At 42.5% G+C, this 22,255-nt stretch overlaps 2 protein-coding genes across 17 annotated transcripts in view; both read right to left on the reverse strand.

Moving 5' to 3' along the window:
• Positions 1–675: 675 nt before the first annotated feature.
• nfu1 (NFU1 iron-sulfur cluster scaffold homolog (S. cerevisiae)) lies at positions 676–8,730 on the reverse strand. 3 transcript variants are annotated; one of them, XM_035736020.1, is made up of 8 exons: positions 8,590–8,730; positions 7,886–7,986; positions 7,639–7,774; positions 7,431–7,497; positions 7,220–7,337; positions 1,777–1,840; positions 1,481–1,655; positions 676–1,380 (listed from the first exon to the last, which is right to left on the reverse strand). In XM_035736020.1, exons 1-8 carry the CDS (start codon positions 8,646–8,648, stop codon positions 1,345–1,347), a joined length of 756 nt encoding a protein of 251 aa, XP_035591913.1. In that variant the 5' UTR covers positions 8,649–8,730; the 3' UTR covers positions 676–1,344. The 3 variants fall into 3 exon arrangements, with proteins under 3 accessions (XP_035591913.1, XP_035591915.1, XP_035591914.1); XM_035736022.2 differs by lacking the exon at positions 8,590–8,730 and adding an exon at positions 8,422–8,544; XM_035736021.2 differs by lacking the exon at positions 8,590–8,730 and adding an exon at positions 8,229–8,376.
• A 1,323-nt stretch (positions 8,731–10,053) lies between these two features.
• LOC118358332 (AP2-associated protein kinase 1-like) overlaps positions 10,054–22,255 on the reverse strand; it is a 48,359-nt gene continuing 36,157 nt past the window's right edge. For 3 of the 14 annotated variants that reach the window (XM_035736032.2, XM_035736033.2, XM_035736031.2), the window contains one exon: positions 10,058–13,026. In XM_035736032.2, the coding sequence (XP_035591925.1) occupies positions 12,197–13,026 (830 nt within the window). In that variant the 3' untranslated portion in view covers positions 10,058–12,196. Of the gene's footprint in view, positions 13,027–14,572; positions 18,367–19,121; positions 19,233–19,747; positions 19,925–20,410; positions 21,781–22,255 lie in introns of those variants that run through there. The other 11 variants (XM_035736024.2, XM_035736023.2, XM_035736028.2 and 8 more) reach the window with 9 other exon arrangements.

Below are 22,255 nucleotides of genomic sequence, written 5' to 3' on the forward strand. Positions count from 1 at the left end.
ATTTAGCTAGCTAGCTGCCCACAGGAGGATGACAATATGCAACAATTCAAAATTTGTATTTTTTGATGAGACAGGACCATTCACAGCAGAGCGCACTCAGTTTAGCTCAACACTAATTACCTATTTTAATATATATTTTTAATTGAGGCCAAATGCTCGCTGGCTTGCCTTGCATTCAATGCTACGGCGGCAACAATGTCATTCTCTTTTTGACCAGACAGCATCAGATAGATGAGCTACACATACCGAGAAAGAGGGGTGCTGTTTCGCTCGCTCGGATGCTTTCTCTGGTGAGAGTCAGCTTTTTGTGAATTTAATGAAATTCATGAGAAACAGAGACAAAAGACAGAAAATATATATTTTTCTTGGTCAATTCTGATAATTCTTTAAAGTACTCCGAAAACCAAGTGTTTTAATAGGCATATGCTGTTTCTGACCTTATGCCGATTAAGATAAGCAGAGTAAGGTGTTTACATGACTATTTCCATAATCTGTCTACTGCCATAATCAGTTTAATATGAAATTATTAATGTGCATGTAAACATACTCAGAGAATGACCAATCTATAATCACATTTTTATGTGAATTTGGTTGGATCACCCCAAAAAGTTACTTAGCAGATAGTTGACTGCACAGAGCTGAGGGTTTGTGGACAAAAAAAAAATGACACAGAAATGTATAAATTATGTCTTTAATCACTTATTTAAATGTACGATAATAGTAACAGACTTAGAAAGCAATGCAAACTCAAGCTTTCCTCCAGACCATAATGGCAAAAGGAGTATCCTCTATCCGTGCAACATGTGCACTTTTTCCCGTCAGATTGACAAAGGGTTTGGTAGCCAATATTCAGGGAATTCTATAAAATAATTTCATACACTTAATTCAATGTACTTTATTTACATTATACAGACTGCACATTTGTGTTGTATATAGATGGAGTTGTTTTTTTAATAACCAATACTTACTGAGTTATATGGTGTGATAATATGAGATACTGCAATAAATACATTGTCAGACAAAAGTTTGTGGACTCCATCAGCCTGGAATCCTTCAAAAAAAAAAAAAAACAGCAGGACAAGGACACTACTTCAGACAAGGCGGGGTCCTCTCTTACACACCGAGTCCCATAGCCAGAAAGGTTGACAGCTGACAATCTCCGGGAACTTATGAAGTCCAATGACAAATCTCTCAAAATAACAGCGAAGTTCTTCCTTCGTCACTGCTGTGCTTTAGACAAGCCTCTACGATGCGGATTAATCAGCTATACTGGAGTCCGGAGTGGCTGCAGGAGAGGATAGGGTAAGAGGAATGTCTATAGGGTCTGAGTAGTTTCCATTGGACTCAGCCTTGGGCAACCTCCTCTTGCTCATCCTTCACCTGGAAAAGTACATGACACGTTAGGTTCGTCTTGTGAAATCGAGAACTAGACCTACAGGCAACCATAAATTCTGCTCGTTCTTTTGTACAGGGTACAAACCTGCTCCACCCCTTCCACTTCAGGGACATAGAACTGCAACATATTCTGGATGCCACTCTTCAGAGTGACCATGGAGCTGGGGCAACTGGTGCAGGAGCCCTGCAGCTTCAGCTTTACAATGCCATCCTCAAAGCCACAATACAGGACATCTCCACCATCTTCCTGCACTGTTGGCCTGGGGGAAGCCACATGAGTTAAGAATTTAATACATACAGATACTGCATTGAGCAGAGACACTTCTGATAACAGGGAGGGAGATATCAGCTAAAGGCTATGTATAACTACAGTAATGATACCTGATTCGGGTGTCCAGAAGCTCTTTGATCATAGCAATCACCTCATCATCATCATCTGATGGTGCTGTAAAGACAAAAGGAACAGTTCACACAAAAATATGCTTACATTACTTAACATTTAACACAGGAAATAAATGCAACCATCTTTAATATAATAGGTAGGCCTTTCCATTCACAGCCTGTAATTCGTATACGGGTTGAAAATGGTAGATTGATATGCCACCCATTTCAACGTCAAACCCACCAAAGAGCTCTATTTTCATGTCATCCAACAAATGTAAATGCCTGGAGTTTGCTAAACTGCACTTGGATTGGAACTAGTGCTTTGGTCAGATGACATGAAAATAGAGCTCTTTGGCCACGCACACCAGTGGTGGGTTACGCATCAAAATAATAATGCAGGAGCAGAAAATAACCCCACAACTACTGTAAAATATGGTGGTGGATCTTATGTTATGGGGCTATTTTGCGTCCGCTGGTCCTGATCCCTTGTTAAGGTCAACGGCATCGTGAACTCTACCCAGCGGCCACCTTTGCCAGGATGTGGAAACTTGGATCATCCAGCAAGATCAAGCAAACATCAAAATCCACAAAGAAATGGTAATTGGCCCCTCCACCAAAAAAATCTACATCTTACAATGGCAATCTCCGGACTTTAAAACATGTGGTTTGCATCGAAGAGGGCAGTTCTTATGCACAGGATATCAAGAATCTGGAAGGATTCAGTGTAGAGGAATGGTCTAAAATCACTCCCTATGAGTTCTCCAGTTCCTACATCTAAAAAAAGAAAATGTTCAGTGCGGTTATTCTCGTTGGTGAGGTGTTAACTTTATGAAGAATGTCATGTTAGCCCCCAAGCCAAAGATGCCTAATCCTAATAATACATTTTCAGGACCACGGAGTGTGACTGCAAGCAAGTGCAGGAGAAACCGCTCAGAGTTCAGCGCCACTCTGAACTGCTCCGAGCCCCCCACCAAAGCAAAGCTTTTAATGATCAATTTCAATACACTTGTGCTGGGCTACAGGTGCCATGCCAAATTTGTTTGTCCTGGCAGGAGCAGACCTGCAAGGGCAAAAGAATGGCATTTTAATTTTGATTATTGGTCCACTTCCCCTAAAGTTAAGATTTGTCTTGTCTCAGGATGGTAAGTTGGTGGTTGAAGATATCCCTCTAGTGGTGTGGGGGCTGTGTATATATATAGTGGGTGGGGTTATATCCTTCCTGTTTGGCCCTGTCCGGGGGTGTCCTCGGATGGGGCCACAGTGTCTCCTGTCCCAGCCTCCAGTATTTATGCTGCAGTAGTTTGTGTCGGGGGGCTAGGGTCAGTTTGTTATATCTGGAGTACCCCTCCTGTCCTAATTCGGTGTCCTGTGTGAATCTAAGTGTGCGTTCTCTAATTCTCTCCTTTCTTTCTCTCTCGGAGGACCTGAGCCCTAGGACCGTGCCCCAGGACTACCTGACATGATGACTCCTTGCAGTCCCCAGTCCACCTGGCCATGCTGCTGCTCCAGTTTCAACTGTTCTGCCTTGTTATTATTCGACCATGCTGGTCATTTATGAACATTTGAACATCTTGGCCATGTTCTGTTATAATCTCCACCCGGCACAGCCAGAATAGGACTGGCCACCCCACATAGCCTGGTGCCTTTCTAGGGAGTTTTTCCTAGCCACCGTGCTTCTACACCTGCATTGCTTGCTGTTTGGGGTTTTAGGCTGGGTTTCTGTACAGCACTTTGAGATATCAGCTGATGTACGAAGGGCTATATAAATACATTTGATTTGATTTGAAAAACAATAGGGCATAAAACCTGATTTATTTATTTTATTTTTTTATTTTAAACTGCAAGTAATACTTCGGGACTCCTGATTATACGCCACAAGTTGATGCCAAAACCCACGAGGGAAGGTTTCCTCAAAGAAAATGACAAGAAAAATTGATACAGAGAATTATATTGGAAACGTGGAGTTGACCAGGAGAAACAATGAGGGAACTTGCACGATTGAAACAGAATCAAAAACGACAAGGACGGCAACAAGGCTGTTGAACAGAATTGATCAGGTACTGGGAGAGGAAAACCCTAATGGGAGTATCTTAGAGGAATGTATGGAACAATTCATTGCAAAGGAACAAACATTGACTGGAACGCTGAAAATGAAACTCCCATGGATAGCTTGAACAAAGTCGTGAATAATGCAATGGGTTTTGCAGTATTCACTATTTTTTGACTGGTACAGTCATTTATAAAACCAGGCACATTTAACAGTTAGGCTATTGATTATACACCTAATTAAGTTGGGTATCCTCTCTCCTCACTTTTCTTAGACAATTAAAGCAAGGGCTGTTTTCTCGTCTCCTAACTCCGCTGCTGCCTCACCGCATTTTTCTCAACACCAATATGCTGGTTAACGCATAGCAACATGGTCTAGGAAAAGGTGCCAGTTCAACAGCGCACTGATGCGTTTCAGAACCACGGACAGTGACCACTATCCAACACAGGAGAACATTGTTTTATTAGTGTTGCACCATTGTTCTTATGTAATAACCATATACAATTTCAGTTGCACGCCTTAGAGCGATGGCCTGTGCCAGCCTCCAATATGGATTAGTCCACTCAGACAGGCGCGAATCAGAAGGGTGTTTTTGCTACTGCTCGACTAAATAAACCTATCGACCAACAGCCTATCGACTAAATGGGGTTACCTTACCAAGACTATATTGAATGTTCCTGAGTTGCCTAATTATAGTTTACTTAAAAATCGTCTTGAAATTCTATGGCAAGACTTAAACATTTATGGCAATCAATGCAAATATTGTACAATCCAGGTGTGCAAAGCTCTTAACTCACCCCAAAAGAATCACAGCTGTAAATCGCTGCCAAAGGTGATTGTAACATGTATTGAATCAAGTGTGTGAATAGTTATGTAAATTGGATTTCTGTATTTCATCAAATTTCTATAAGACATGTTTTCACTGTCATTGTGGGATATTGTGTGTAGATGGGTGAGATTTTTTTAATTTATTGAATCTATTTTGAATTCAGGCTGCAACACAGCAAAATGTGTAAAAAGTCAAGGGGTGACTGAATTAATATTTTCTGAAGGCACTGTATCAATCTTAGCCACGGTATTGTTGAGCAGGTGCTTAGGTTTATCTGAATGATCACTGTATACTACTTACCGGATCACAGTGATCAAGGAGAGGACAACTATCAAGCTCAGAGTAGTGGTTGATGCATCCTCGCATGAGAGATATAGTGGGGCAGCAGGTAGCCTAGTGGTTAGAGCGTTGGACTCTAGATTGAATCCCCGAGCTGACAAGGTAAAAATCTGTCGTTCTGCTCCTGAACAAGGCAGTTAACCCACTGTTCCAAGGCCGTCATTGAAAATAAGAATTTGTTCTTAACTGACTTGCCTAGTTAAATAAAGGTAAAAAATATGTATATATTAGTAGTTTGTTAAATGACTGCTTACTAACAGGACCACATCTAAACCATTACTTGTTGAGTATTCTGATTAAGTTCAGGCAGCACAGAATGGAGCTAATGGCAGACATCACGAAAGCATTTTTGCAAATCTCTCTAAACGAAATGGACAGAAGTATTTTGAGGTTCTTATGGAAAAGTGACATCCCAATGACAAATGAAGAAATCATGATGTACACTGAGAAAGACGAGAGTTCCGTTTGGAGCATCCGCATGCCCATTCCTTTCAGCAGCCACGATCAAACAACATCTGAACAAGTATGACAGGGGTCTATCCAGGAGTGGTAACTGCACTGAGGGAATACTTGTATGTTGACAACCTTATTTGCGGCACAGAGGACAAAGGAACAGCCTCTGATCTAACCACGAAGGCTAAAGAGATCATGGACAGCGCAAGCATGAACCTATGTAAATGGAAAACAAAGTTAAATGAGCTGCAAAGTGAATGGACAAAAGAGAATGTAACAGAACATGTTGAAGTGGAAAGTCAAACTCCGTAAAAAGTTGCTTACTAGGATTAACATAGAGATCAGACACTGATGACTGTTTGAAAGGACAGATTTGATTGAATTCCTGAAAGACAAGATCATCACAAAACGAGGACTACTTCAATCAGCTGCTTGAATATTCAATCAGATTGTATCCACAGTCAGCATTAGGATCAAGTGTCCATTCCAAGAAATGTGGAAACAGGGCCTATCATGGGATGAAGAGCTTACACAAGATTTATCCACTAGGTACATGCACACAGCAAATGCAGAAGGAGAATGCACTACAGGTCTAATCACAGCCAAGACAATAGTTCTCCATTGAAAACTCTACCCAGACTAGAACTTCCAGAAGCAGCAATAGGAGCAATATTAGGAAACCATCAAATTGTAGCAAGATTAGGAAACCATCTAAAGAGCAACTTGAAGATGAGTGATGTACAAGTTCACGACTGGACAAACTCAATGATAACACTCCATTGGATCAACACCACAGTCAAACAATGGAAACCATTCATTGCTAACAGAGTGGATGAAATCCTAAAAGTCTGACACTTCCAGAAAAATGGAGACTGCAGTGGGAAAGACAATCCTGCAGACAGGCACATGAGGAACAAGTGTGGAGAGGTTAACCAACGAGGTCACATTCAAGGTTGGAGATGTTGCACAAATACAAAGTCCCATGTCATATGTGGAAGATGGGACATGTAAAAGAGATGTTCAGAGGAAGAGATGATAAGATACGCTCAGTGAGCATAAGAATGTCATTGAACACTCCGAAAGAAACCCATTCAATTGTTGTATTTATATGAACTAAACTAATGGTTGAAAACTGAGAAGGCCAAGTTCATCGGGCCAGAGTTTTATGTAACTATATGAAGAATGTCATGTTAACCCGTGAGCGCGAGAATGTGCCTATTCTGAAGAAACTATTTTCAGGATCACAGATAGCAACCGCAACAAAGCGCATGAGAAACAGCTGTCACAAAGTTCAGCCCCACGGCAGTGGAGAGCGCCACTCTCTGCAACTGGGCCGCACCCAGGCCCCCACCAGAGCTTTTAATGAGCAGATTTAACACACTTGTGTGGGGCTAAGGAACTTGTTTTTGGCATGGCAGTAGCAGACTTGCAAGGGAGAAAGAATGTTGCTCTTGATTTTTATTCCACTTCTCCTAAAGTTTAGATTTGTAAAACAAAATGGAATAACACCAGATGTATTTTGTTCAACTGCAAGTTCTGCTTCTGGACTCCAGATTATACACCACAAGGTATTGAAAACAGAGGTGTCAATAATTGACCCCTACCTTGTCAAGAATACATTTTTTTAAACAAACAAAAGTATAATTTCACCCCTTTCTTTGTTGCATACAATATAACTCAGTACAGTCATTTTTGTGTGTGTGCATCTATCGCCTATCCTATGTAAGGTGGCGGTATTGTACTGCCTTATAAAGTGTTTGTCTGTTCCATACCTGTATCTGCACGAGGGGTGTCCTCCTCATTGACAACAGGGAGTCCAGATGTGAAGAAGTCCATAATGGCAGCAAACACATCAGGTTTGATTAACTTCCATTCCAGATCTACATCTGTCTGAATAAGAAGCCAGAAACAGAGCAATTCTCATCATTTCTACCCATGATTCAGACATTTTAAAATATACATGTAAATGACTGGTAATATTACCTTGGTTATGGTTATGAAGTCAGGACCCAAAAAGACACCCTTGACACCATCGATTCTAAATAGCTGCCTGAAGAAATAATACGTATTACAATGTTGCCCAAGATAAGTTAGGGCTGTAACAAGATGTCTCAGACTGCTTGTTCTTTTAATTGTTTAAATGTTATTTTCAATATTGGTAGGCATGGTTTCAGTAGCCTAAGTCATTAACCTTGCGAGGGGGGAGCAATAGGCTTCACGGGGTGCAGTAAAATCCATCGTTCCTTGTTCAAGGACCATGCGACCAGGCAGAAATTTCAAGCTGTTTGGGTTGGGAGTGTCCTGGGTCTGAATAAACATGGTCCTTGCTGGAAAGAGGGGCATAGTGTCAAAGTAATTTGAGCAATTGTGGTGCTAAAACACATTTTAGATAGCTCCCGAAGACATTTCTATACACTGTACAGGGTTTTCATGCCTACCAGATACAACTGAAAATGGTGGCAGTGACCATCTCCTGGTAACACCAATATTGTGTGGAGTCCAATGCAGTCCAGCAAACTGATATGCACGCACAGCAAGCCTAAAGAAAAAACATTTTGATCAATTTAGAATAAGAATAGGGTAAATTGATCACCGCGATCAACCAGACCAAATAAAAACAGAACCAGTCACATCACGCTTGATTTGACAATATGATGTCACATGATGCAACACTATTGGAACACAGCATGCTGACAATTAACAATTTAATTAGTTGGAGACCTGGGCAGCAATTTATTTAAAAAAAATCCAGTATGAAAATATTCCTCTGATCAAACGCACCCGTATTAATTATGCAAGTATGGATATTATTGTGCTTGCTGAGCTCTGTGGGGTTGTATTTTTCACCAATGAGGCAAGCTGAGCAACTAGCTAGTTTGCTAGCTACAAATTAAATGTTTTATAAAAAACAGTTCAATCATATTGCAACTATAATAACTTTTTACTGGAAATTGAGCTACAATAATCACGTTACCTCGCTACTCCTAAACTGCGTCAGACCTTATCTTATGAAACAGAGCTAGCTAAAGGTTAGCCGCTAACTAATTAGTTGACGAACACTTAGTGAGAGGAAAAGGTGAAAACATTCATTACTACAGCTTTAAAGACGTCCTCAGTCAGTGTTCAACAGAGCACAACTTACGGACTTGAAATTCTTCCAGAAATACCCAACAACCTCCCGACCTGCCTGTAAGTCGCCATGTTTGTGATGCTTATACGCAATTTCCTGTAAACTCCAAGGAAGAAACCGTCCTTGTATTATTTCCCTGGAACCACATTTTGTGTAGGAACCAAAAAGATGGTTCCTGTATAGTGAACAAAAATAGAAATGCAACATGCAACAACTTCTAAGATTGTGATGATAGTTCACAAGGGAATTAGTCAATTGAAATAAATACATTAATCCTTAATCTATGGATTTCACATGACTGAGAATACAGACATAAATATGTTGGTCACAGATACCTTAAAAAAAAAGTTAGTGGCTTGGATCAGAAAACCAGTCAGTATCTGGTGTGACCACCATTTGCCTCATGCAGCACGACAGCTCCTTCACGTAGTTGATCAGGCTGTTGAACATAGCATGTGGAATGTTGTCCCACTCTTCTTCAATGGCTGTGCGAAGTTGCTGGATATTATCCGGAACTGGAACATGCTGTCGTACACGTTGATCCAGAGTATCCAAAACATGCTCAATGGGTGACATTTCTGAGTATGCAGGGCATGGAAGAACTGGGACACTTTCAGCTTCCAGGAATTGTGTACAGATCCTTGAGACAGGGGGCCGTGCATTATCATGCTGAAACATGAGGTGATGGCAGATGAATGGCACGACAATGGGCCTCAGGATCTCGTCACGGTATCTGTGCATTCAAATCGCCATCAGTAAAATGCAATTGTGATCGTTGTCCGAAGCTTATGCCGCGACCTCATCTGCCTGGTACAGTTGAAACCGGGATTCCTCCGTGAAGAGCACACTTCTCCAGAGTGCCAGTGGCCATCGAAGGTGAGCATTTTCCCACTGAAGTTGGTTGCGACGCCAAACTGCAGTCAGGTCAAGACCCTGGTGCGGATGACGAGCTTCCCTGAGACAATTTCAGCACAAATGATTCTGTTGTGCAAACCCAGTTTCATAAGCTGTCCGGGTGGCTGATCTGAGATGATCCTGCAGGTGTAGAATCCAGATGTGGAGATCCTGGGCTGGTGTCGTTACATATGGTCTGCGATTTTGAGGTTGGTTGGATGTACTGCCAAATTTTCTAAAACAACGTTGGGGGCGGCTTATGCTAGATACATTAACATTAAATTCTCTAGCAACAGCTCTGGTGGACATTCCTGCAGTTAGCATACTTGAAACATCTGTGGGATTGTGTTGTGACAAAACTGCACATTTTAATGGCCTTTTATTGTCCCCAGCTCAAGGTGCAATTGTGTAATGATCATGCTGTTTAATCAGCTTCTTGACACGCCACACCTGTCAGGTGGATGGATTATCTTGGCAAAGGATAAAAAAAATTCCCACAATTTGAGCAAAGTAAGTTTGTGTATGGAAGATTTCTGGGATCTTTAATGTCAGTTCATCAAACATGGGACCAACACTTTACATGTTGCATTTATTTTAGTTCAGTGTAATACATACCTATAACCACAAGGTAGAGAACGCTAATCTTATAACATACATTGCATATGGGTGCGTCTCATGATACACAAATGCAACAAATTACAACTGAGATTTACTTGTTTTGCATACATTTATTTATCTTCATCTTTACACAAGGACATACAAGATATGGTGTTGAATGGCAAGCTTTGCATGACTCAAGTATTTTGATATGGGTGCCTTTAGGGTTCAGCAGGTGAGGCTTGCTGTTGAATCAGCCACCACACTTTACGACAACATATTACAGTCAGACAAATCAAACAAAAATGCTGCTTTTAAGTTTTCCAGGAAAGGACCTACACAAAAAAACAATTTCAACAACTTCAGAAAGCTGTGTCACCTCAACACATGTAATTGTAGAGTACATTATCATTGCTGCTGATGGTGTTCAGTCTTCATTTGCACGGCAGATGAATTAACATGTTATACAAAGAGTAATCACGAATGACAAAAAGCAAATCAGAATAATTTCTCCTTTTAAGACGGGGATTCTTACTTTGGATCAAGTAGCTGAGAAAGTCTATTGGTCCACACCATCACTAAGTCATGTAATGGATCGCAAACATTGAAAAGTGCTTCAAGACTCTACAATAGTCAGCAGAATACCATATCAGCATTTCATATGGCTATAAAAAAAGGAATGCAAAATCTGGTGTAGAAGTGCGAAAGCTTCTGGGTTTATGAAGAAACCATGTGTTGACCCTTTACTTGGAATTGTGTCTTTTGAGCATGTGTAGGGAAGTGTGTGTCTGACAGGTGAAAGTTGTGTGTTTTGCTTGAGGTGCTTCACAAGGGTTTTAGTTATTCTGATATGTTCTGACATGGGGTGCTGATTTGTAAATGTTGAATTGGTTGCTGATTGTAAAGGTTTCCAAATCTTATTGAATCGAGTGCAGGTAGAATGTAGGCTTGCTATTTAAGAAAATGATTGAATGAGCAGGTGTGGAATGTGAGTGCATAGAGTTACATAGCATTAACAATAGATGCTGACGGAGTGTAGTGGAGGTGCTGACTGGGACTTTGCCGACAGTGCTGGTCGTGAGATTTGAGGACTTCTATAAGGCGTCTCTGCTACAACATTAACAACCTCAATTCAAAATTAAAGTCAACTAACACCAAATTACATACAGCAGAGGCACCCACCAGTGATGACAGGTTTAAGGTGAAACTCTGACCTTTGGCCTCAGTAAGGTATGCGCTGTACTATATCCCCTGCATGTACAGTAAGTGACAGATGCCTTAGGCTGACTTTAGCAGCACTGAGTCAGGTGACCATAAACACAAGTGAAAAGGATTGGATCAAAACAAAGGCTAAAATGTCAACTCATAATGCATTATAGTTTGACATGTGCAACATAATCCAGCATCGGATTAATATTATAAATGATAAAAATGACAGCACCACCAGATGTACATTAACCTACTTCGTATAAAGTATACACCACTAAATAGGCTAAAATGGTCATCAGATAACTTCCAAAACAAACAGAAGTATATAAGACATGTAGAGGAACCAATACAGGAGGCCTTTCTCGGGCCCCTGTGAGAGGATAACCCCTGGATGAGTAGTGACATCATCACACAGAGATCAGGGCTGTCATGGGAATACTTATTGGACCTTACAGAGCAATGGATAATGAACTGAGTGAAGGGGCAGAGGGTCAAATTTCATTAAGCGGTTAACCCTAGAACGGGGATGTGTGTGTGTGTGTCCTGTCTGATTCTAAATCTCCAACACTGGCCCCCGTCAAGAAGCTCTCTAAATTGAGCAATGGACAAACTGAGGTAGGCAGAAAAAAAAACTGCCATATCCTCTGTGCATACCAAAGGATATGACAGCTACCAGAACAGGGATAATTGAGACTGACTGGAACCTCTATTCTAATGCAGCAAAAAAGTGCAATGATGACCGTGCGCAATTTCAAGACCTTTCCGAGTTGGTAAAGGATAAGATCATAAGAGTTCTATGCCACCCTGCAGCCCAGCCCCGGTGCTGGTGACAGCATGCAGTGTGTATGCTTTAGTGTAGTGTGCACAGGTGTGGCCTCCAATGCTGGCTCCCCTGCTTTGTAGGGAAGGATGGGAGCTTTCAGGGCTTCTCTTGCGGGGCCTTGAGGTGAAAGGGCGCAGAGACAAAGGGGTCTACTGCACTCACCTCTGAAGTCCAGGAGTGTAAGGGTCCCACGGGTACTGAGCTCACAGCAGTCTGCCTGCTCACGCTGGACAACACCCTCTGAGCTGTCACAGGCTGCTGAGGCAATGGGCCTTGAAAGTGTCGGGAGTACTTGGCCAGGGCCTGTGGGCGGAAAGGCTGCGGGGCCACCTGGCTCAAGAGGGCTGTTTCAGAGGCCACAGGGTAAAGTACAGCTGGGTGAGGGTGGAGGGTCTTGGGCTTCACAAAGGGGGCCTGCAGGAAGACATCTGGATGCTGTTGAGTCACAACAAGGGGACGTGGGAACGGGGCATTTGCGAACACATCGCCTGCCTCTTCCTGTCCAACCTTGAAGGGGGCTTTGGAGAAGACATCAGGGACAACCTCACCCCCCCTGGCTTTCTGGGGCATCTGTTGGGAATTATTCTGGCATGGGACATGTGGGCCTGGGGTAGGTTGGTGGGAGGGAGTGGAGAGTTGTGGGTGTGATAGGCGTGGCTGGGAGGGTGGGAGGTGTAATTCAGACCGGTGCTCCTCCTCTTCATCTGAATCCAGCAGCAAAGGTCTGGAACCACTGCAGTCATGGCCCACCTCATCACTCTCACTGGCCCTCCTGCATTGCTCCTCCTTTCTCTTGTCTTCCTCCTCAAATTCCTCATCGCTGGAGTGGACACAGCCCTGGTCTGCTCTGTGGCCTTCTTCAGGCAGCTCAATCTCTGACCTCCCCTTGTCTAGCACAGCGTGGCTTTTACTCTCCCCTTTCAGCTCTGCAGAGGGGAGAAGACAAAGTAAAGGATGAGACTTAAAAAGGACAATTCTGCCACTATTCAACCTCATCCATTGTCTCCAGCACCATACCAGTGTCTACATTATGGGGAAACGGCACGTTTCTATGATCTGTGACATCACAGGGCAGGATTAAAAGTAGAAAAACCTGCCATTTTCTCACCAGGAGAGTATTTTCTGACTTTCCACGTCACCACAAATCAGGTAGAACTTTTAAACGAGATATTTCTTTTCTACAAAATATAGAAATGTACCGTCTCCACATATGTAGACAATAGTATAGTGCTGGAGTTAATGACAATGATGTTAGTGGTGGAGTTGCCCTTTAAGATGTGTACACTGAGACAAGATGACTGGTGGTTAAGACTCCTACTTAGTTTACATTGAAAACCCTCTCTCAGCTTTGAACTACACAGTCTGTAGTCCTTTGGTCTAACAGAGCATCAATAGGCCACTCCCAAAGATGACACGTAAACAGTTCTACTACAAACAAGTAAACACCATGGAAACAGCAACAACAGCACAATGGTCCAACAGCAGCAAGCCAGCACAGCACGACTCCAAAAACACAACATGATCTACTCTGTACAACACAATGAACACAACGCGACAGACATGATCTACTCTGTACAACACAATGAACACAACGCGACAGACGACTGACTATTCAGCGCTATCACTACAACAAAAAAATACATTGTTTCCACTTGTTTTTCAGGAGATCTCCAACATCCTCTAAGCAGACAACCCCTCACCAAAACAATTCCACGCACCACTACAAAGAGTAATTACTGGAAGATTTAGGTTATTTTATTGGTAAGTTATAGAAAGATATAGGGACCTGATAAGGAGCAAATGGACCCGTGGAAACAAGGTAGAGTGAGAGGACTCACTGGAGTCCCAGCAGAGAGTGAGATTGACAGGAGCAGACAGACAGAGAGCGACAGAAACAGGGGCAGTCTTACCTTGGTAGTGCAGGTAGCAGGAGTTAGCCGGCAGCTCCAGGGGGAGAGGGTTAGTGGCAGCCATTTAGGGCACAGTTCAGAGTCAGCCAGAGGGCAAAGAGTTGGGCAGGGTGTGAGGAAGAGAAGAGGTGGAACTGTAGCTCTAAGATACTCAACCTTCCAGTGGATTGAAAGGCAAGAAGTTAGGTGTGTGAGAGTACTCAAACCCCATGTAAGAGTGCAGTGTGTGTTAGGTGCTCAGTCTAGCACCAAGGCATAATAGGATGAGTGAGCATTTCCATACTGTACTGAGATACTGTGTTTATGATAGGGCGAAAGGAGGAAAAAAGGCTTCCGAAAGCTATTAATGCATTCATAAACTGGCAAACTGACAGCAGATTGTGTTTTCTGTCTGAACTGTGAGCCTTGACATTTTTAGGGAAGTGAATTATGTGGGTGTGTGACTACGCAAAAGACTGATGTGTTATCCACCTATACTTGCTCTTTCAATTCTCATAACACCACCATATATTGAACTTAATTTCCTACTGATGAATTGAAAAATACACCAAGGAGACTAGAGTTCCATTCAGATGTTTATTTAATGTCCCTTTCTTTTTGAATATTTTTCTATTTTCATAAAAATATAAGGTATACGCTAGATAATAGCTCTGTGCTTTCACATATGGACAACTGCTGTTTGCGCAGTACAACAGTGTTCATATATTTGCCCCAGCAAACACACTAGGGACATCAGTTTCACAGCAACACAAGTCAAATTCTACTGGCAAGGCTAGACCTCTACTGAATACAGCACTGTGGTGTCTAAGGACAATATGAGCACTACTGTAGAATTGCATAGGTTAGCCACACCTAAACCTGCAAAAGACTGTACAACAAGTAGATCGGAGAAAAACAAAATAAGAGTAGTTTTACTGATTCTCCAGACACTCTTGAAAAGCCACAGCCCAATTTCTACTTACTGAACAATATATGGTTTGGAGAGGGGTAAAACACATTTTTACTTCAAAGTTTAAAAAAAATGAAATTAACTTCAACTTAAAGTAATGCGATACTAGCAGTAACACCTCAAATGGAAATGTATATTTTTGCTTTGTCTATTTTCCAAGTATGGAAACAATACTTTTTGAAATTGAATAAATGCATTTTGTGTAGTTGAGTTCTTAGATGGGTTGCATTTCAGTTTAGTTTCTGAAACATTGTATTATCTCATTTGAATATTCCTCAGGTAAATCAAGTGCGGGTACAATGTAGTAAATTATATCACCTGATTATGCTGGCTGGGAGGATGATGAAGAGGTGTCAAGAGTAAGACACATTTTGGTTCTGTTTCCAACAAATGAGACTCCATTGTAACGTGTAAGTAGGTAGGTGATATAGCTTAGCTTGTTTGATGCATTTAGGGGTTAACAGTAGAGGAGGAGGAAAGGACAGAGATACCAGGAAGACCTGATCTGTCATAAGCCCTGTTTTCAGAGGGAGGGGACTCTGTTGTTAAATAAACTACAGCTCAGAGGAAGAAAATCAAACCAGGAAAAACTATGGGAAAACCAAGGATGAAGGTTTAAGATAATACCCCAATAAGGCAAGTCACAAGCACAGAGCTGTTCTCAGAACACCACCAAATTAAGATCGCTACAACTATGGGGCTAGTGGCTTCCCTATGCTGAAATAGTCTCCCACAAGACCAAGGATAGACAAAAATACTTTGGACAAATAGGAGGGACACAATATCTTTGCACTCTTAAATACAGCCCCATAAAGAATACACGGAAATAAACTTTTTTTCATTTACCTATAATATGTACATATTTCATATTGATACTCACTTCATACATTCATTCATTCTATAGCACTGTCACATTTATTCATATTATGATAGGTCTTTAAATATGAAGCACTTTAAAATGTATACTGATAAAAAATATAAAACGCAACATGTAAAGTGTTGGTCCCATGTTTCATGAGCTGAAATAAAATATCCCCAAATTTTCAATGTGCACAAAAAGAGTATTACTTTAAACTTTTGTACACAAATTTGTTTACATCCCTGTTCGTAAACCTTTTTCCTTTGCCAAGACAATTCATCCACCTGACAGGTGAGGCATATCAAGAAGCTCTATACCTGCAGAGTATTTCTGTCTGGAATAAAGCCCTTTTTGTGGGGGAAAACTCATTCTGATTGGCTTGGCCTGGCTCCCCAGTGGGTGCACCCCTACCCAGTCATTTGAAGTCCATAGAGTGGATGGATTTATTAAAATTTACCCAATTCCTTATATGAACTGTAAATCATTGAAATTGTTGCATGTTGCGTTTCTATTCTTGTTCATTATACTTTAACTACTTCTTTACAATGGGAGAATGAGGAAAGTGGTTCTATATACATACGAGTTGGTTATGGATATTTGTCCAGATCATTACACTATACACAAGCAACATCAAGGTGTATATGTGTTTTTGTGTAGTATGGATGAGTAGATTGGAAAGAAGGGAGATTAATGATGAGGATGAAATGTGCAACAGAGACACATGGAACAAAAAGAGAAACTGTGATTGGTTGTAGGACAACACCAGCACAACACAAGCAGACAAAACCCAAGCTCAGCTGCACCTACTTCTCACTCTCCTGGCTCACTAGTAAAGATCAGCTGACCCTACTTCTCACTCTCCTGGCTCACTGGTAAAGATCAACTGACCCGACCCTACTTCTCACTCTCCTGGCTCACTGGTAAAGATCAGCTGACCCTACTTCTCACTCTCCTAGCTCACTGGTAAAGATCAGCTCACTCTCCTGGCTCACTGGTAAAGATCAGCTGACCCTACAACTCACTCTGCTGGCTCACTGGTAAAGATCAGCTGACCCTACTTCTCACTCTGCTGGCTCACTGGTAAAGATCAGCTGACCCTCACTAAACAACCAATGAGATACACAACCATTGCACTGTTCAGCTGTATCCATGCTCAATATGGGACTCATTTCTCTCTCACATTCTGGGAAAAGTAGATCTGTTAGCCTTGCCAATGGGCCGAGGACAGAAACCCAAATCAAACAGAAAAGCCACGATAAAGCTCTTATTGGAATACACATGATCAATAACTGGTTAGCATGCATTCTGCCCAAGAGAGAAATGTCTTGAGCACCCGTCTTAATGTACAGTATGACCAAGAAGACTAGGGCATTCAAATGAATTACACACATTTAGAATAATACCACGAATGAGTCAACCTTTCCAGATAATTATTATACTTAGAGGTATAGTAAGAGGAAAAATGCACCAGCTCAATATGACCGTAAACTCCAGGAAATGCACAACACGGGAACAATAATCCCAGGGAATGTTCAGATACATTTAAATAAATAAATAATAATCTCTTCCATAAAGCACAGCCAAGATAAACATGGTTGTGCAGTCAAGGAGATGTTGTTGTAGAAGACCAATCAGAGGCAGTTTTGGGGTAGCTAGACACAGACTGTAGATGTCCACCATAACAGGGCATGTTGTAGAAGCGCTTTTGACCTCAGAATGACAGACATCTTCGACCATTTGCAACAGACAGCCAAACATTCCCAGGGGGCACCGGTGAACCACAGCAGTTTGAGAAAAGTTAAAAACACAGCAGGAGCCTAAGGACTGACAGCTCATTGGTCTCATCTGTATGGCCCATGCAAGCAGCTCGTGATAGTTCAGTCTTCTTTCCTAAAGGCCTGCTTTGCTCTAATGACTAGACATGGTCATAGCTGCTACAAGAAGAGTGCATACAGATAGCTAGGAGAGATAGAAGTACTGTACTGCTGTGTTACATGGTCAGACCTGGGAAACACACGTTTGCATAAACCCTGATCAAACATTGTAAAACAGCAAAGCCAATGGGGTTATGGGCAAGCCAGGCAGTATGTGAATAGCGTGGGGTTGAAACCGCAAGGCAGGACAAAGAGGAATGTTGACAGATGGATGACAGCGTGATAAAGACCACAGTGCAGCCAAGACAGAAGCAGACAGTCTGTCAGGACGAGGAGTTAATGCCATGTTGTTACCAACATGGGAATGCCAACGGCCAGGATGAATGGTTTGAAACCAGCGTATCAAGAAAGCAAGAGATGGAGGCGGGGGCACGGAGGCACACCAGAGAAAGTATTCTCTAGTCCACACTAAAACTCCTCCATTTCACCTTGCAAGGTGCTACATAAGTGCCTCTGCTGCCCCCTCTCCCCATCATGTTACGACTGCAAGCTGCCCCTTCGACCTCTCTCTCCCACCCCCTAGAGGTCGATGAGCTGATCCACCAGCAGAAGGGAGCGGGCCATGTTGGGGATGCTGGACTCTGAAGTGCCACTGTTGCTGCGCGAGTGACCACCTGAAACGTGCCAGAAAGAGAGAGGGACAGAGAGAGAGGAGGACATGGACGGAGCAAGGAAGAGAGAAGTGGGAGAAAGGGGAACCAGCGGGAGAGCGTCATATTTAGAGAGTATTTGAGAGAGAATAGGAGAAAGGACAGTTTAGCAAAGAATTGAGAGTTGGTGAAATAGGACAGGAGAGAGGGTGGGATGACAGGAGCATAAAAGAGTGAATGAGGAAGACGGGTAGAAAGAGAAGAAAAGAGAGAGGGTAAGCCAAGATTATCTATATGCAGCCGCAGCATTTCAGGGAAAGAGTGCTGGGAGGAGGACATCTTGTATGTCGTCCTAACCTCTAGAAGACACTACTCTTAAAAGATGGCTTAATGCTCTGCCTTTGGTGCTTCTGTTCTGAGACTGTATAAAACAACTGCACAATGGTGCCTGCCGTTGATAGGAACTGCCAATTCTTATTGGCAAAGTTCAACCAGTGAAAAGTCAAATGAGAAACACACTGATGTGAAATCATGCTAGGATGGGGAGGGCTAGTTAATGTTACAGCACATCCAGCCGTGGTTGCTCTCAGCAGGTGTAAGTGATGAACTAAGGTGTTAGCTAGGGTTTCTCAGTAATGGCTGTGCTCATTCGTGGTCCCGTGGCAGTTATGTGGGTTGAGGAAGACAGCTCATACAGAACAGTACTTTGATCCTCTGTGTGGATCAATGAGACACATAGATCCAACCCTATCTACACACTGCTGGCCTGCCTTACATACCTTGGTTGTTGGAGTGTTTGGAGATGAGCACAGGGATGGGGTCAAACTCGTCCTCAGTGCCCTTCTCCCCAGCCTCGGGTGGCTGGAAGCCCAACATGAGGTAAGCAGATTCTGCAGGTGGAGGAGAGGAGGTGAAGGGGTGATGGAGGGGGAGGTTAGCGCAGCCCAGAAGAGAGCAAGGGGGGAGGAGGAGGGGAGAGTGCAGGGAGTACAGAGACAGACGCAGCCAGAGCAGTCATAGCATTAGTACTAAGCCATGCATCTGATGTGGCTTTTGTAAATGAGTCAAGGGTCTGCAGAAGGTCCCACAATGTTGTGGCAGCTGTATAGCGCTACAAAGAAAAGGGCCCTTTGATACAGGCTGCCAACATGTCTGTCTCAATATCTCATTCCCCAGTTGAAATGATATAGTTCATGTTGATATGAGTAATATGATAGTTAACCGGGTAGTTTAACATCATCCATTCAAAGGTTGCTTGGCTTTGAACATGTATATATTAGTAGTCTGACTTGGTATTACAGCTGAGTGATATTGCAGGTCTGTGGTACTGTGATCAGAGGTCAGACTTTCTGTGAGGAGTTTCACCACAGGTATACAATATATGACAGCTGGAGAGAGGTCTTACCAGCAGATGTCTGAGCAGTGCCAAATGAGACTGGAGCTAGCTTGTCCAGACAGGAAGCAGAGCCAGGAGGGGCAGAGGAGCAGGAGGAGGGTGGTGCACAGATAGTTTGATCCCCAGGGGTGGATGTGTGAGACAGCAGAGAGCAGCCCAGCAGAGAGTCCTCTCCAGCCAGAGAGTCTGAGGGAGCGGAGGCCAGGGGTTAAGATGGAGGGAGGAATAAGGAACGAAAATGAAAACCCATTAGCCTAAGCACAGAAAATAGTTTAGACCAAAATGAGCTTCATACTCTCAGAAATACAGTACCAGTCAAAAGTTTGGAGACACCTACTCCTTCAAGGGGTTTTCTTTATTTGCACTATTGTCTACATTGTAGAATAATAGTGAAGACATCAAAACTACGAAATTGCCTTGACAGCTTTGCACTCTTAACCAGCTTCACCTCGAATGCTTTTCCAACCATCTTGAAGGAGTTCCCACATATGCTGAGCACTTGTTGGCTGCTTTTCCTTCACTCTGCGGTCCAACTCATCCCAAACCATCTCAATTGGGTTGAGGTTGGGTGATTGTGTAGGCCAGGTCATCTGATGCAGCACTCCATCACTCCCCTTCTTGGTCAAATAGCCCTTACACAGTCTGGAGGTGTGTTGGGTCATTGTCCTGTTGAAAAACAAATGATAGTCCCACTAAGCGCAAACCAGTTGGGATGGCGTATCACTGCAGAATTCTGTGGTAGCCATGCTGGTTAAGTGTGCCTTGAATTCTAAATAAAATCACTGAGTGCCACCAGAAAAGCACCCCCACACCATCATACCTCCTCCATGCTTCACGGTGGGAACCGCTCATGCAGAGATCATCAATTCATCTACTCTGCGTTTCACAAAGACACGGCGGTCGGAACCAAAAATCTCAAATTTGGACTCACCAAACCAAAGGACAGATTTCCACCAATCTAATGTCCATTGCGAGTGTCTCTTGGTCTAAGCACGTCTTTTATTATGATTGGTTTCCTTTAGTAGTGGTTTCTTTTCACGAATATGACCATGAAGGCCTGACTCACGCAGTCTCCTCTGAACAGTTGATGTTGAGATGTGTCTGTTACTTAAACTCTGAAGCATTTATTTGGGTGCTATCGGAGGTTCTGTTAAAACTAATGAACTTATCCTCTGCAGTAGAGGTAACTCTGTGTCTTCCATTCCTGTGGCGGTCCTCATGAGCGCCAGTTTATTCATAGTGCTTGATGGTTTTTGCGACTGCACTTGAATTAACTTTAAAAGTTCTTGACATTTTCCAGATTGACTGACCATATCTTAAAATAATGGACTGTCATTCCTCTTTGCTTATTTGAGCTGTTCTTGCCATAATATGGATTTGATCTTTTACCAAATACAGCCATCTTCTGTATATTACCCCTACCTTGTCACAACACAACTGATTGGCTCAAACACATTAAGAAGGAATGATAGTCCACATATTAACTTTTTACAAGGCACACCTGTTAATTGAAATGCATTCCAGGTGATTACCTCATGAAGTTGGTTGAGAGAATGCCAAGAGTGTGCAAAGCTGTTATCACGGTAAAGGGTGGCTACTTTGAACAATCTCAAATATAAAATATATTTTGATATGTTTAACACTTTGTTGGTTACTACATTATTCCATATGTGTTATTTCATAGATTTGATTCCTTCACTATTATTCTACAATGTAGAAAATAGTACAAAAATAAAATCAAGACAGACCCTGGAATGAGTAGGTGCTTCCAAACTTTTGACTGGTACTGTATGTCCATCCTCAAAGTAGATATCCCCTGAACAAACCCCAAACTAGTAGTGGTACTTTGCTCTATGTAGGAGTTGGACCAATGACAGGACCATTGGTGCCCTCTAGAGGAGCAGATTGACACTACTACCAAAAGGTGGGAGAGGAGGGAAAAACTGCCTACTGCATGATGTTGAGAGGTCAATCTCAGGGGCAGCAGACACGCTCTATCGCTCAGCAGTAGCGGCCTTGCCTCCAGATCCAGCCTACTTTCACTGAGGAATGTCAGTCATGAGACAAATATTCACACTGTGCTCAAGTTTATCTGGAGCAGAATCAGCAATTCTAATTAAAAGTGCACTGGAAATGTTTTCCTGGTCGCCCTCAAGAGTACATCATGGCAACGGATCATTGCAATAAACCTAGACACCCACTGTCACAACCGTTCCAGACAGTTTAGTGGACAGCATTGAAGAAATGGCGACAGGGAATATTAATTTGGTGCAGGGAAACCTGTCAGCTATCCTTGGCAGGGTATGTTTGCGCAGGTTACTGATAAATTACCTGGTCCTTTCAACACCAAGCAATAGTTAACAAAGGAAACAGCAACAGAGCTCCTGAACTAAGAACCATATCCCTGTATGATGTTGGTGCCAGAAAAAAAAAACATTCAATCTTAGTGTTATCCCAATAACTCATTACCTTGTGGCACCACACAGAGCACACGTCATATTAATTAATGCAAGCCAA

Source organism: Oncorhynchus keta, chromosome 25 (genome assembly GCF_023373465.1).
Source record: "Oncorhynchus keta strain PuntledgeMale-10-30-2019 chromosome 25, Oket_V2, whole genome shotgun sequence".
Lineage (NCBI taxonomy): Eukaryota > Metazoa > Chordata > Actinopteri > Salmoniformes > Salmonidae > Oncorhynchus > Oncorhynchus keta.